The sequence below is a fragment of the Gracilinanus agilis genome, chromosome 3 (assembly GCF_016433145.1).
Source record: "Gracilinanus agilis isolate LMUSP501 chromosome 3, AgileGrace, whole genome shotgun sequence".
NCBI classification, from domain to species: Eukaryota; Metazoa; Chordata; class Mammalia; order Didelphimorphia; family Didelphidae; genus Gracilinanus; species Gracilinanus agilis.
This window is the reverse complement of record NC_058132.1, coordinates 182,789,041-182,804,904: the sequence shown is the minus strand read 5'-3', so window position 1 is coordinate 182,804,904 and position 15,864 is coordinate 182,789,041. Positions and strand designations below refer to the sequence as shown.

At 34.7% G+C, this 15,864-nt stretch overlaps 1 protein-coding gene across 2 annotated transcripts in view; it reads right to left on the bottom strand.

Annotated features, from left to right (window-relative positions):
• DYNC2H1 (dynein cytoplasmic 2 heavy chain 1) overlaps window positions 1-15,864 on the bottom strand; it is a 390,998-nt gene that overhangs the window by 220,461 nt on the left and 154,673 nt on the right. For both annotated transcript variants that reach the window (XM_044668721.1, XM_044668720.1), the window contains exons 48-53: window positions 14,261-14,391; window positions 12,284-12,532; window positions 11,324-11,432; window positions 5,195-5,308; window positions 4,579-4,721; window positions 562-646 (exon numbers count right to left, since the gene is read on the bottom strand). In XM_044668721.1, the coding sequence (XP_044524656.1) occupies window positions 562-646; window positions 4,579-4,721; window positions 5,195-5,308; window positions 11,324-11,432; window positions 12,284-12,532; window positions 14,261-14,391 (831 nt within the window). The remainder of the gene's footprint in view (window positions 1-561; window positions 647-4,578; window positions 4,722-5,194; window positions 5,309-11,323; window positions 11,433-12,283; window positions 12,533-14,260; window positions 14,392-15,864) is intronic.

Below are 15,864 nucleotides of genomic sequence, written 5' to 3'. Positions count from 1 at the left end.
TCTGTCTCAATCGCCATGGTGAAGATACAGGCACAGTGCATACAACATGGGAGCTACTACTAAATGGATTTGGCTAAGTATTCAACGTTGAAAAAAACTGAGAATTCAAAAAAGATACAAGAAAAAGTAGTCATTCTCTTTGATAAAAGACAGTAATCATTGACTTTGCAATCTTTAAAGATTATACCTAGAAACTCTCCCAGCCTTCCATTTGAGAACAGAGTGGTCAACAACTGTTCTGTAAAAGGTGGCTTAGTTATTCTATAGAAGACACCTGAGTATGAGCCAAACTCTTCTCAAGAATACACCAAGAATGAAAAAATACTGTAGAGACCATTAAATACTACACTAATTTGGTCTTAGGTGTTCTTTGCTTCTTGCCCCTTGTACAATTAAATTATTTAGTTTTTAAATGTCTTTTTAAAATGTCGTAGAAAAAGCAGATCTGATTGTACAGATTTAAGATATACAATTGAGTTTTGGAATACTTCATTTGTTTTCTTTTTTTTCACTGATTCTAATCTCAAGTCAGAGTTATGATAACTTTCTCTGAACTATTACCAGTGGGTTTTTTCTTTTCTTCTCTTCTTTTTTTTTCACCAGACTTTTCTTCATTGGCCATTTCACTGAATAACATTTCAGGTATCTAAATTTGAAAAGATAGTTTTTGAAAATTAAAAATCAGTATGAATTATATTAAGGCAAAAAATAAAATGGAACCAAGACCTTTAAAAATATAAAAATATCATTAATTAGTTTTCTTCCACAATAACAGATTAACAGGAACTAACTGAACACATTTTTTCTCTTCTTTTCTTTCTTTTTTTTTCTTGAAGGCTGTAATCCCTATTATACCTAGGTTAAAAGGTGGAATATAGTGGTTGAGACAACACTAACACAGAAGTTTTGACCAGCTCCATCTCTGATCTGGGAGAGTGTGCCCCACCTTAAAGGGCTCACAAAAGTGGTGCTGAAGTTAATAAAGACAGCCATTCCAATGCCTTTTAGCTCTGTGTTGCAGCTCAGAACTCCAGAACTCAACTGATCCATCAGCATCAGCCTGGCAGAAGAGGACTTCTAGGTGTTCACCATAACACCTGATCCCATCAATTTTAAAAAAGAAAAATTTCCTTAAGATTTTGATATATGACAACCACTATGTAAAGAAATGGCAACTAGGGACCAATTTCAATAATAGGGATAGGGAACAGATCTTGATTTCATTAGAGCTCCCAGGTGAAGAAACTTCCTCCTCCAATGCAATATGGAGCCTCAAATTTATAGAGTTGCCTAGAAATCTGAAAGATGAAATGACTTGTCCAGAATCTTACAACTAGTATGTGTCAAAGGAGGAACTTGAACTTTGGGCTTACTGCCTCCTATCCATCACAGTACACTTTAATATACAGTATGAAAATGATTGATCTATAAAAATAAAAAACCAAGGAATTAGGAAGTGAACTAAGCCTAATTAGAAAATTGTTACAAGCAAGTCATAAAAATCATGAAAATATTAGTGTTCATATAGCATTCAGTCAATAAAATATCTTTGTCATATGCAGAGATAATACAAAAGGAAGAATATAGAAGAATTTCTTTACTTTCAGTTATGAAAATTACAAGATAAAAGTACTTCAATGCAGTCATTTATTTTTAAATTTCTAGCTAAAATAATTAGATGATTTGGGGGATAAGTTTAAGAAGAGATTATTACATATTAATGTACAAAATATATTTTTAAACCCTAACCTTCAGTCTTATAATCAAAACTAAGAATTGGTTCTGAGGCAGAACAATAGTAATATCTAGGCAACTGGGGTAAAGCAATTTACCCAGGGTCACAGAGCTAGGCAGGATTTAAGGTCAGATTTGAATGTAGGCCCTCCCATCTCTAGGCTTGGCTCTTTCCCCTGAGCTACCATGCTGACCCCAGTGTATTTTTATTTTTAAACAATGATATCAATATTTTAGGTCCATTAAAAGTACAAAGTTTTTAAAGAAAATTTAAGAGACAGATTTTTAAAAGGAATTTGTATGTTATATACCAAAAAACTTGTTGATTTTACATAAAAATAATAGTAATTTGCTCTGGGGAGCAATAATTTGGCAAGGTATATAACTTCAAATTATTTGTCAGATATTTTTACCTTATTTCACCTAAAATAACAATAACCAAAGAAATTTGTCTTAATTCATGCCATTTCATAATAATTGAATGTGTTTTGAAAACACAGTTGTGCTAGTCCTTGAGTCAAATAAACAATGAAGTAAGCTTTTCTTAATAATCCTGGCTATTTCTACAAACTGGCTGTAAATCTTTACATATAAATCTTTACACCCTCCAAGCAAAAATAAATAGTTTAATACTAAAGTTTCAGTGCAGCATTTTGGAATTATATACCATATCTGATTTCTTTAAATTCTGTGGAAAACATTCTTAAGGATTTATCTCATGTGATAAAAAGTTTCTCTAAGGAAAATTGTTAACTAGAAATAATTACAACTCCTTCCTACTATTCAAACATTATCATACTTTTGAAACAGGACCCAGTTGGCATAGCACACTCTTAAGAGATTTTCTAAATCTCCTTTTCTATCTTCAAGCTTCTCACACCTCTCTCTCATTCCTCTGACTCAGCTGAGGACCATGCCTTTTATTTTACTGAGGGATTGAGGCCATTAGACTTGAGCTCCCTCTTCTCCTATTTTCTTTATCTCAGAACCTTTTGACATTATACTCCACTGTCTCTTCCTTTTCCTCAGTTTCTGAAAAGGAGATGGTCCTTTTCCTGCCAAGGTCAAACCTTTTATATCCTCTCTTGATACTGATAGCATCCCTTCTCATCTCCTCTAGCAAATTATAAACTCCATCATTCCCTCTAAACTTCAACCTCTCTCTATTATACTGGAAATGTGTGAGAAAGAGCAGGAAGACCAGTCTGGCTGGCCTGTTTGGCATTCTCAGTACCTGTACAAATTCATCACTCATATTATCCCCCTTAACTATGGGTATTCCCTAAATTCTTATCTAACATCTTTTTTGTCATCTACCTATTCTCTTTCTGATTAAAAATTTCCTCACCTGTTATGGGCTTAGTCATCCTTTATTTGCCAATAATGCACAAATAGAGAGAGGAGATGTTTCAAAAATCCTGGGGAGGTTTTTAAATTTCAGGAAGATTTTTGGGACATTTTCTCTATCCAACCCCAGCCTCTCCCATCAGTTTCCATCTCCAATCACTAATATCCTTCAGAGATACCTCAAACTCAACCCATCCAAAATAGAACTTCCTTATCTTTCTCCCAAACCTATTTTTCTTACACACTTCCCTATTAGTTTATCAAATAGGGAATTTCATTTTCCTGACTGAAAGAGGTTAACATTGTCAAATAGAGTAATTAGGTGGATAAAGAATGAGATCTGAGAAAAGACCATCAGATTCAGCAATTAAAATTTCCATCCTCCCAGCTTCCTGACCATCTTCTTCCCCACATACTCTCATCAGTTGCCAAATCTTACTGTTTCTACCTTCCTAACTTCATTTTCATCAAGTCTCTTTTCTCTACTCACTTTTACTTCAGGCCCTTACTGACTTTTGCCTAGATTTTTCAATGGTTCTAATTAGTCTTCTTACCAACACACTACTGCCAAGATAATTGTTCTTAAGCAAGGATAAGATGAAGCGTGTCTCCTACTACTAAGTTAATTCAAGTGCATTCCTAGAATAAAATATAAACTCCTTCTTTTATCTCTGAAAGCCCTTCACAACCAGCTCTATTGGCCCTCCCTCCACAACCCAAACTAGGTCCTTCTCTTCATTCCTCACATAAACACCCCTTCTCTTATGTCAATGGCCTTGCACTGGCTGTCGCCCATCACTGGAATGCACTCTTTACTCACATCTGCCTCCAAGAAGCCCTCTATTCTTTCAACATACTATACCACTTTATTCCCCCAAGCATACCTTGAAGCTTTTCCTGATCCCCTCAACAGCTAGTTCTATTATTCTGAAACTTTCTTGTTATTTAGCTATGTTGTATTTATTCCAATTTATTCTCTTTCTATGCATTCTGCATATCTTCATACATTACCTTGTCATCTTAGAATTGTCACTCCTTGTGAGTTTAGATTATGCCACTCATTGTATATGTATCCCCAGTATTTACTATAGTTTCTGGCACAAAGTAAACACTTATTATCTATTGGCTGATTGATTTTGAAAAGAATATAAGGTTTTATGATTATTCTGATTTTGTTTCTTCTAATTTTTCTATTTTATTTTTATGACATTTTTATTGTTATCTGTGGCCATCACAGATAGAAAAAAATAATTACTTGATGTCATGTACTGTGATAAGTACTTAAGATGCAAGACTCTTTTTATAGACATTCTTCTTGGCATTCAAAAAAAAAGACAAGAAGTTATTATCTATACGAATGAAGCTATGTTGTAGTTAAATTATTATAACAAGAACTATATCAACATTGTCAAAATTGTGGCCCTCCCTAAAGAATGTACTTTTGTAAAAAGAATATACTCATCTACCTTTCACACTTTTATTAAATGGAAAACTTACTTTTTTCATACTGTTGTCTGACCAACTCTCCATCCACATCACCTGGCATTTTTTATGTAGGGCTGGATTACTCTCACAGTTTATTGTAAAGTTTAAGCTGGCAGAATCCATTATCAAGACTATATGCAGGTTCTGCTGAATCTCTGAAGAATTTAAAAGTAAAAACTTTAAGTGATAGAAAAAATTTAGTGTAAACAGGTATCTAAGCATTTTAGATAGACTAAAATTAATATCTATAAACCTTTTATAAACTATGAAACAATAATCAAAGCTTTCAGAAAATCCATAGCAACCTAAGAATTCAAATAATTTTCAAATGACTTAAATAATTTACTTATTACATGAAAGTGGATGGGAAGTTCAAGGTTCAATGGACACTATATTCATTTTCTTCTTATTTAAATACACTTTAGCATTTTCCCCAACATTTTCAATATATATAATTTGTAAAATGTCTAAAAGAGAAGCAAAATATATAATAAATCTGCATAAGCTTTATGACACTTGGGAAACCTAATGAACAAAATAATGTTTAATTAAAATGTGTTTATTTTTTATTTTTTTCATACTTCATATTTCTTTACTATTCAATGAACTATTAATCTATTTTGCTTACTGTAGGTAAAATAATTAAAGACTGGTCCAGTAAAGCCATCCTGTGAAGCCTGATCTTTTAAAGGAGACAATAAGGGTTCCAACTCTTCAAGAGAGTATAGTCCAGGAACTTCACCTAAAAAAAAATAGCACATGCATTTTAATTAAGCGTAAGTGCATTACTTAATCGATATGTTTCTTCATTATTGAATTCTGGGAATTATTAGTGTCATTCCTTTCTTCCCATTACCATTATTACCATAGTATAGATTTTTATCATTTCGCATCTGGATATAGTAGTAGCCTCCTAAAAGGTTTTTCTGCCACCAGTCTCTCATCTCTCTTATATATCCTGAAACTACTTCTATATTTTTCAAGTCTTAAAAGTTAGATAATTTTCTCAATGTGAGCATCTCTAAACCAGTGCTGACCACAACTTATCTATTCTTTGGCAGACTATTTTCATAGGCTACCATGAATGCAAAATTCATAGTCTGCAGACGTTTTCACAATGAGCCTCTAAATTTGCTGGTGTATTCAGGCAACAGATTTGATAATAAACAAGATCCATCCTTCAAGGCTTTCTAGCTTGGTAAAATGAATAAATAAAAAATCATTTGTTAAGCACTTACTAGGTACAATGCACTGTGTTAAATGCTGTCCATATAAATATAAAAGATAGTATTTGTTCTTAAGGAGCTCACATTCTAATGGGGGAAAAAATCATATATGGAAGGTTTCAGCATCATCCGATGAAAATATCCAATGGTCCTTAGGGTATAGTGGCAAAGTAACTAAGTGCTGCTTTTTAAATATCATTTCTTTTTTTAACATTATTAATATTCGTTTTTAACATGGTTACATGATTCATGCTCTTACTTTCCCCTTCACCCCCCGCAAAGTCCCCCCACCCATGGCCAATGCACATTTCCACTGGTTTTAACATGTGTCCTTGATCAAGACCTATTTCCAAATTGTTGATCATTGCATTGGTGTGGTAGTTTCGAGTCCACATCCTCAATCACGTCCACCCCAACCCATGTGTTCAAGCAGTTGTATTTCTTTTATGTTTCCTCTCCTGTAGTCCTTCCTCTAAATGTGGGTAGCGTCTTTACCATAAATCCCTCAGAGCTGTCCTATGTCATTGCATTGCTCCTGGTACAGAGGTCCATTACATTTGATTTTAGCATAGTATATCAGTCTCTGTGTACAATGTTCTTCTGGCTCTGCTCCTTTCGCTCTGCATCAGTTTCTGGAGGTCATTCCAGTTCACCTGGAATTCATCTAGTTTATTATTCCTTTTAGCACAATAGTATTCCATCACCAGCAGATACCACAATTTGTTCAGCCATTCCCCAATTGAAGGACATACCCTCGTTTTCCAGTTTTTTGCCACCACAAAAAGTGAAGCTATAAATATTTTCGTACAAGTCTGTTTATTTATGATCTCTTTGGGGTACAAACCAAACAATGGTATGGCTCGATCAAAGGGCAGGCATTCTTTTATAGCCCTTTGAGCATGATTCCAAATTGCCAGCCAGAATGGTTGGATCAATTCACAACTCCACCAGCAATGCATTAATGTCCCAGTTTTGCCACATCCCCTCCAACATTCATTACTCTCCCCTTCTTTCATTTTAGCCAATCTGCTAGGTGTGAGGTGATACCTCAGAGTTGTTTTGATTTTCATTTCTCTGATTATTTGAGATTTAGAACACCTTCTCATGTGCTTATTGATACTTCTGGTTTCTTTACCTAAAAATTGCCTATTCATGTCTCTTGCCCATTTATCAATTGAGGAATGGCTCGATTTTTTTATACAATTGATTTAACTCCTTGTATATTTGGGTAATTAAACCCCTGTCAGAGTTTTTTGTTATAAAGATTTTTTCCCAATTTGTTGTTTCCCTTCTGATTTTGACTACATTGTTTTTGTTTGTACAAAAGCTTTTTAGTTTAATATACTCAAAACCATTTAATTTACATTTTGTAATTTCCTCTAACTCTTGCTTGGTTTTAAAATCTTTCCTTTCCTAGAGATCTGACAAGTATACTGTTCTGTGTTCACTTAACTTATTTATAGTTTCCCTCTTTATATTCAAGTCATTCACCCATTCTGAATTTATCTTGGTGTAGGGTGTGAGATGTTGATCTAAACCTAATCTCTCCCATATTGTTTTCCAAATTTCCTAGCAGTTTTTGTCTAATAGTGGATTCATGTCCCAAAAGTTGGGCTCCTTGGGTTTATCATACACTGTCTTGCTGATGTCATTTACCCCAAGTCTATTCCACTGATCCTCCTCTCTATCTCTTAGCCAGTACCATATTGTTTTGATGACTGCTGCTTTATAGTATAGTTTAATATCTGGTACTGCTAGGCCCCCTTCCTTCGCATTTTTTTTCATTATTCCCCTTGATATTCTTGATCTTTTGTTATTCCAAATGAAATTTGTTATAGTTTTTTCTAATTCAGTAAAGAAGTTTTTTGGTAGTTTGATAGGTATGGCGCTAAATAGGTAAATTAATTTGGGTAGAATGTTCGTTTTTATTATGTTAGCTCATCCTACCCATATTATCATTTCTAATGATTGAATTATATCAGTTTCCAAAATTAAGCTATAAAAGCACTCTAACTACATAATCTTTGAGAAAAAAATATCATTTACCTGCTACAAGAATCAAAGTAAGATTTAATTAGGAGGATTTTAATAGAGTTTTAATGCAAGATTAGTCTACCTAAAACATAGATTTTGATCAAGTTTTTAAAAAAACTCAAAACTCTTCAGTGGTTCCCTATCTTCTATGAGGTAAAAGAAAATGGCATACGAGATACCAAACTATTTTTTAAACCTTACGTCTCATTTTTTTCTTACATGAAACATTTGCTACTATACCATCAATAACACTGTTCCATTACCCAGAAAATCCCTCCACCAATCAAATCCTATCATCTCTCAAACCTGATATAAAGTTCTAAATGTCCTATGAAGCTTTAATTCTATCCTCTAACTCACTATGGTGTCTCCCTCCTCTGAGCTCCTCTAGTATTTACTGCTAGCATTTATTCATTTAGCATTCATATGATGCTACAAACAATATGCTTTTAGGTTTTTGTTTTGATCACTAAAAATGAGTACGAACAAATTTATGGAATCTTTAATCAATTTAGGATATGTTGATAAATATAGATTTGGCCTGAATGAAAAGGAACTCTACCTGGGATTATATTAATATTTTTAAATGAATTTTTTTCAGTCAACAAAAACCTGCTTTCTCTCCCTCCCAAAACTTCCCCCATCAAAGGAGACAGCTGGGTAGGTCAGTGGATTGAGAGTCAGGTCTAGAAACATGAGATCCTAGGTTCAAATCTGGCCTCAGACACTTCCTAGCTGCTTTACCCTGGGCAGGTCACTTAACCCCCTTTGCCTAGTCTTTAGTCTTGGAACCAATACATAGCACTGATTCTAAGATGAAAGGTAAGGGTTTAAAAAAATTCCCCCATCAAAGAAAGAAATCATAGACCCCTATTATAAACTTGTATAGTTAAGCAAAATAAATTCCCTCCTTGGCCACTGTGTGTGTGTGTGCGCGCATGTGTGCATGTGTGTGTGTGTGTGTGTGCGCATGTGTGTAAAAATGTACTGAATCTATCGCTTCTCTACCAGGAAGTGGGAAGCATGTTTTTCATACTGTAATCATGTATCAGTTCATAGAAGTCTTCCCAGGTTTCTCTGAAACAATTCCTTTCATCATTTATTACAGCACAAGAATATTTCTTTATCTCTGTATACCTTTGTAAACTTTAAGGCTTGGCATAAATACCACCTATTGCTATTTAAAAAATTTTTTTCTAATACATCCACAGTAATTCCCTAACTTCTTAAGTAGCATACAATGAGCATAATTTGACCTTTGATAAGTCAGTCTCATTACTGCAAATATGTTTGAAAAATATGTTGTCATAATTAAAGTGAATGCTTCCCAAAATTGCTGAAATGTACTATTTGGACAGACTGGAAAGGTATAACACAGGTAGGCCATATGCACAAATACACATACTTTAAAGAGACCTATTACTCACAGCAATGATGGGTTTACTTCTCTAGTGGTTCTACTCTCCATCTTTGTGTTGATGAGCTCTTCTCTCTCAGTCAGAACAACACCTCTGTTAGTGATATCAGTCTTCACTTCAAATAACTCTCTCATTGTCACTCTTTTCCTTCTTGCCTTTTCTAAATATCTCAACCCTTATATACTTTACAGACTATATGTACAATAATAGTACTCTGGGTATATGTCTGTTGGACATTCAGAGGCTGCTTCTATAGGTCAAAAAGTTCTTTTTGATGAGGAAAAAGAATGATTAGTTTCATATTCAGAGCTATTCTAGAAGCCTTGGTTTCAGAGGTCTGGATTCTATATAGCTGGGCTTCAATTTTGGTAAATACAAATTAAATCTTGAAAATTCTTGGAGAGACCTGAGTTGATCGGTAATGGGAAACTACAAATATAGATTGGTGGCTCTTCCCTGTTCTAAGCTTTATAGTTGTAGAGAATTCTCTGGGAAGGTTAGGTGATTTTCTGAGGGTCATACCACCAGGAAAGATCAGAAACCAAGTTCTTCCTAATCAAGAGACTCGCATTTACATACCATACTGTTCCATGCAGCATTTCTTTTTTATCATATTAAAGAGTTTAATATACTTACACTATGGCTTAAAGCTTTTATCACTATATTCCCTAAACCTCATTCTGCAGAAAAGATATTTTTTTCCTTTCTTTCTAACTAAGCCTGAACAAATTTCAAATATATATACAAATATATATATATACACACAAATATACATTTATATATATATGTTTACATATATATATATACACACACATATATACTTCTGGCATAAGACCCTCTCAAATATCATAGGACATCAGAGGTGGAAAGGAACTTCTACAGATGAAGAAACTGAGGCCCAAAGAAAATAAGTGATTTGACTGAAAGCCACATGACTATTTATGTCAGAAGCTAAACTCAAAACCTCATTCTCTTTTCCCTACATCATGATCATTATTTAGTTTAACATGTATTAAACATTTACTTCTATTTCATAAGTAAATTTTAAGAACATAAGTAAATTTCTTAAGAACAGGAAAAATTGATCATAGATAAACAGACTTGTATGAAAATATTTATAGCTGCGCTTTTTGTGGTGGCAAAAAAACTGGAAAAGGAGGGTATGTCCTTCAATTGGGGAATGGCTGAACAAATTGTGGTATATGCTGGTGATGGAATACTATTGTGCTAAAAGGAATAATAAACTGGAGGAATTCCATGTTAACTGGAAAGACCTCCAGGAACTGATGCAGAGTGAAAGGAGCAGATCCAGGAGAACACTGTACATAGAGACTGATATACTATGGTAAAATCGAATATAATGGACTTCTGTACCAGCAGCAATGCAATGACCCAGGACAATTCTGAGGGATTTATGGTAAAGACGTTACCCACATTCAGAGGAAGAACTGCAGGAGAGGAAACATAAAAGAAAAACAACTGCTTGAACGCATGGGTCAGGGTGGACATGATTGGGTATGTGGACTCGAAACTACCACACCAATGCAACTATCAACAATTTGGAAATAGGTCTTGATCAAGGACATGTTAAAACCAGTGGAAATGTGCATTGGCCATGGGTGGGGGGACTTTGCGGAGGGGTGAAGGGGAAAGTAGGAGCATGAATCATGTAACCATTTTAAAAATAAATATTAATAAATGGTTAAAAAAAGAACAGGAAAAATGCTTTGTTTCTGTGTGCTACACACAGAACTCAGTACAGTGGTTTGAACCAAGTAAGTATGGATCTAATGAAATGTCTACAAAAAGATAAAATTCAATAATTAAAACAAGGTGTTGAAACTCACAAGCATGATTTTGTTCTTCTTGGTCCTGACATTTCTAAAAATGTAGAAATATCTTTTAAACTTAGTTTTTTTCTTAAATATATTTCTTCAAATTTTATGTCTTAATCATGTTTAGTCACAATGACTTAAGGAAGAATTATACTTAAAGGATTAGCAACATCCAGAACACTTTAAATAATGTACTTTCACTTGTGAATTATATATTCTTGAATAGCAAACATTCCCTACCTACCTGAAGATAAAAGACTATTGATCATCTCCAAGAATGTAGGATGGACAAACTGGTAGTCTTCAAGAAGCAAAACTACTTGCTGAGCTTCAATGCCTGCAAGGTGCAGTACCTGACCATAAAGAGATAAATTTTTAGTAATCAATCAATAAATATTTATTAAGCACTCCATATCTACCAGGCATTCATTGTACTAGGCATTGATAAAATCAAATATTCAGAAATATACTTCAGAATTTGATTTTTTTTTTCAGTCTAAATCGTGATTTCATAGGGATTGACAATTCCCAATATGAATACTCCTACCAATGACAATCCTCAGTTGTCTACAAACATATTTTAGGGAGTTATCCTGGCCAAGGGGAGGTTAAGTGACCAGTCTAAGATCAACCAGTCAGTATATCAGAGTTGGGACAAGAACACAGATCTTAACTCAGAAGCCAGCTCTCTGTCCCCTATACCAAGTTACCTGTTAACTGATTTACGTAAGAATTATAAGCAGATTGATTTAGCTATTTGTGGGGTTTTTTTTACTTTGATTAATTTAGTCAAAAACCAGATATTGGCAGCACTAACTCTTTAATAAATCCAGACTATGGTAAAATTTCATAAGTGAGGGAAACAAATCATATTATATTGGTGATATTAAAACAGAACTTAAAGTTTTAATTCTTTTTGGTCATTCCATATCTATTCTCTTTTTTTATTTCATATGCCTATCTAATAGCTCATCATTTCTCTGCACTTAAGACTTTCAAAGGAAAAGAAAGATGAGGTATTATTTAATATTTTTAAACATCATAATTTAAAACTCATAAGAAAATGAAATGTAAAAATTTAACTAAAATTTCTCTTTATAAGAGACTTCTACATATTCTCCAAAAAGAATTTTCATATATTCTAAGAGATTACTAACATAAATTCAACTAGCATCAAAAATAAGATAAAAAATAAGTTACTCACATGTTTGAGATCATTTTTAAATTGCTTCAGCTCATACCCTCTGGAAATCTTGGGTGAAATCAGCACAGCTCCATGCATGTGGCTGACTAATGAAGTGATAGTTCGACGTCCCACACCGCTGCGCCCAGCTAAAAGAAGAGAGCCTCCAGGGAAACTCAGCACCCTGTCTATCCTAGACATATACTCCAGAACTTCTTGGAAAAGCAAAATATCTAAATCCTGGTTATCTCGTCCATAATGAATAATACCCTTTGAAGAATCACAAGAGAATATTAATGTAATTATGTCCCAGTGCAAACTAATTTCTAATTTTTTTTGCAACAAGCAGAAAGAGTGACAGTTCATCATCTCTCAAGCCTAGTTTTCTGTCAGATACTATCCCCTTATTATAGAAATATCCTTTAGGCTAAAATTCCTAATGCTTCTTTCAAACATATAGTGACACAGAGCATTATCCCTACAACTACTGAAAATAGTGCCAGGTAACATAAGTTACTCAATTCAGAAAAACAAACATTCCCTACCAGTTATGTACAATGCACTATGAGAGGAACTAAGGAAAAGATCACTTCCTAAGGCACTTACAATATTTTTTAACTCTTTCCTTCTGTCTTAGAGTCAATATTGTGTATTGGTTCCAAGGCAAATTAAATGACTTGCCTGGGGTCACACAGTTGATAAATATCTGAGGTTAAATTTGAACCCAGGACCTCCTGTCTCTATGCTTGCTTCTCAATCCACCGGCCACCTCGCTGTCCCCTACTTATAATCTTAATATTGGATAATTGGAGACAAAATATTTATAGGAATAACCACAATATAAACTACAATATGAGCACATGAAAGAGGTAAACATGAAGTACTTTGAAAATATTGAGGAGAGATCAGTGTGGTAAATTAGGATGACATTAGAGTTGAGTCTTGAAGGATGGATAGCACTAAACCCTCTCAAATTCCATCAGTTATTAGAAATTTAAATGATATACATACACTATTAGAAAAATAACACAAATATCCCAGAAAACTATCTAATGGCTTGAAAATCCTATACAAAACATTGTCTGTGTCTCCTAAAATCCAATAATCTATTAAATCTCTTAAACAAGATAATAACAAAGAAAAATAAATCACCTAATTATGGATAGCACTGTCACATCTTTCAGGACTTTTTCCAGCTCCCTTCATTTTATAAACATGCAAACTTGAGGACATGAACTTGACCAAAGCTGTAAATCTTATTTATAAGCTTTAGGATTTAAACATGGAATCTTTGACCCCAGAGTTGGTGCTTTTCCCACTTTGCCATGTTGCTCCTCTAAATCATAAGACTTGACCTCAGACACTGCCCAGCTGTGTGGCCCTGGGCAAGTCACTTAACCCCCATTGCCTAGCCCTTACCACTCTTCTGCCTTAGAAGGTAAGGGCTTAAAAAACAAACAAAAAAAAAACAAAAAACATAGACTTGCTTTAGAGTACAGGTTCAAAGAATGAAGAACATGGAGAGAAAAAAAAGCAGATTCATAGGTATGGAAGCAAATTAGCCTTGCCAAATTATTCTATCACCCACAGAACTTTTAATTTTATTCTAATCAGCTTCCAGAACTAATTCTAGTTCTTTTTTAAGTTGACCCCTATTGATAAAAAAAAGTATGCCATTTGTTTTACCATTGCTCACTTTCTCCTTTAAAACTAAATTGAAAAGGGAAAAAAGAATTGCAGAAAGTAATCCTACATCTCATCTAACACTCACCTTCAATAAAAATTTTTTTACATATACAACTATATACTTTTGTTCACTACACTTGAATTTGGTTGGTCTCTCCTTCAGAGTGCAAACTGTGAAAAGCTATGAATTGTGTTTAAGCTATACTTTTTATTCCTATACACCTCATATCATTGACTGGGTTCTCAATAATTATTTTTAAATGTTATTGATAATGACCAAATTCCAAGTCAAATTGACAATTTGTGCCATACCTTTTTAATAACATCTCTGAGATCTGTAGAATTCAATTTTCCAAGTGGTTTTCCATGGGGAGGCAATGGCTGTCCTGGTGCTGATCTTGATCCTGCATCATGTCGTGCTCCCCAGGTTACATAATAGCTATCTGATGAAATATGAATGTCAAAAGTAATATGAAAATTCAACTAAAATAACTGGCTATTGTGATCTCAGTACTGTCATTTTTTCATCCATTATTTATTGCTAAAAACATAATCAGGACTATTAAGGAATTACACTATTTAAAAAACAAGTTAATAAATATTCTAAGTCATCCGTAAAATGTTAAAAGTCAAATTCAAGTAATAAGTTTTTCAATTTTCTAAATAATCTAACTCAATGGTAGTTTAAATGCCCCTGTGTGCCAAAATATTCAACAATAAGATAGAGGAAAGAAGAAGAGACACAATCTCTAATAGGTTCTTAAATTCCATACTAAAGATCTAGAAATGTAAATCCTTAAAACTAAAGAAAAACATTCCTGACATCATTTTAAAAGATATTGTTTTAAAATCAAATGCAATGGGCTTCCGGGTTAAGATGGCGGCAGAGTAAGAAGCAGCTCTTAACCTCTCCTGACCGAAACATACAAAACTCCTCAAGGGGACATAAAAACAAGTCCAGACGAACGGAGGAACCCCACAACAGGGCACAGCGTGGAAGGTACGTGGAATCGAGACATTTCCAAGCTACAAAGGGCTCTCATTCAATCGCGGGCTGAGCAACCGCCCCACCCCCAGCCCCTCCACACTCATCTATAGCTCCGAACCCAGCTAAAAAGAAATAGGGCAAGTTTGGGGCACCCATCGAGTCATCAGCAGCTCCGGGACCTGTTCCTGAGAGCAGCAAGACTTAGGACCCCATTAAGTCAAAAAAAGCACGCGAAATCTGAGCGCGCGCGGGAGCAGGACGCTGGGCGCAGAGAGTGCCAGCTGAGCAGAGGCGTGGGTGGAGGCAGAACTAAAGCCTAAGTGGGGAACCAGTGCAGACGGGTATACGACTGTGGAAGCAGCGCCCTGAGACTTGTAAAGAAACCTCCAGCAGAGGATCAAGCAAGAGGGCCCACCAGGGGGCTTGACCTTGGAAAAAACCAGAATTCAGACCTCAGGAGCCAATAGATTTGGAACAGACACTGAGCCCGAGGATAAAGCTGAGAAGCTGCTGGGCTAATGATGGCTACTCAGCATCAGGAGGTTCAGAAGAGAAAGAATAATAACAAAAAGAAGAAGTCTTTAACACTCGACAGCTTTTACACAGAGAAAATCCAGACAACCGAGCAAACAGAGGAGGAGAACAAACAAGCATCCGGACCCTCCTCAAATAAGGAAAACTCCTCACAAGCTATGGAAGAGTTCAAAACTGAGATTCTGAGGAAAATGGAAGAGATCTGGCAAGAAAATAACAGTTTAAAAGGTAGAATCTTGCAATTGGAAAGTGAGGCTCAGAAATCAAATGAACTGATAGGCAAATTGAACACCAGAAATGACAAGATTGAAAAGGAAAACCAGTCCCTAAAGGCTAGAATCGAGCAATTAGAAGCTAATGATCTCTCAAGACAACAAGAACAAATAAAACAAAG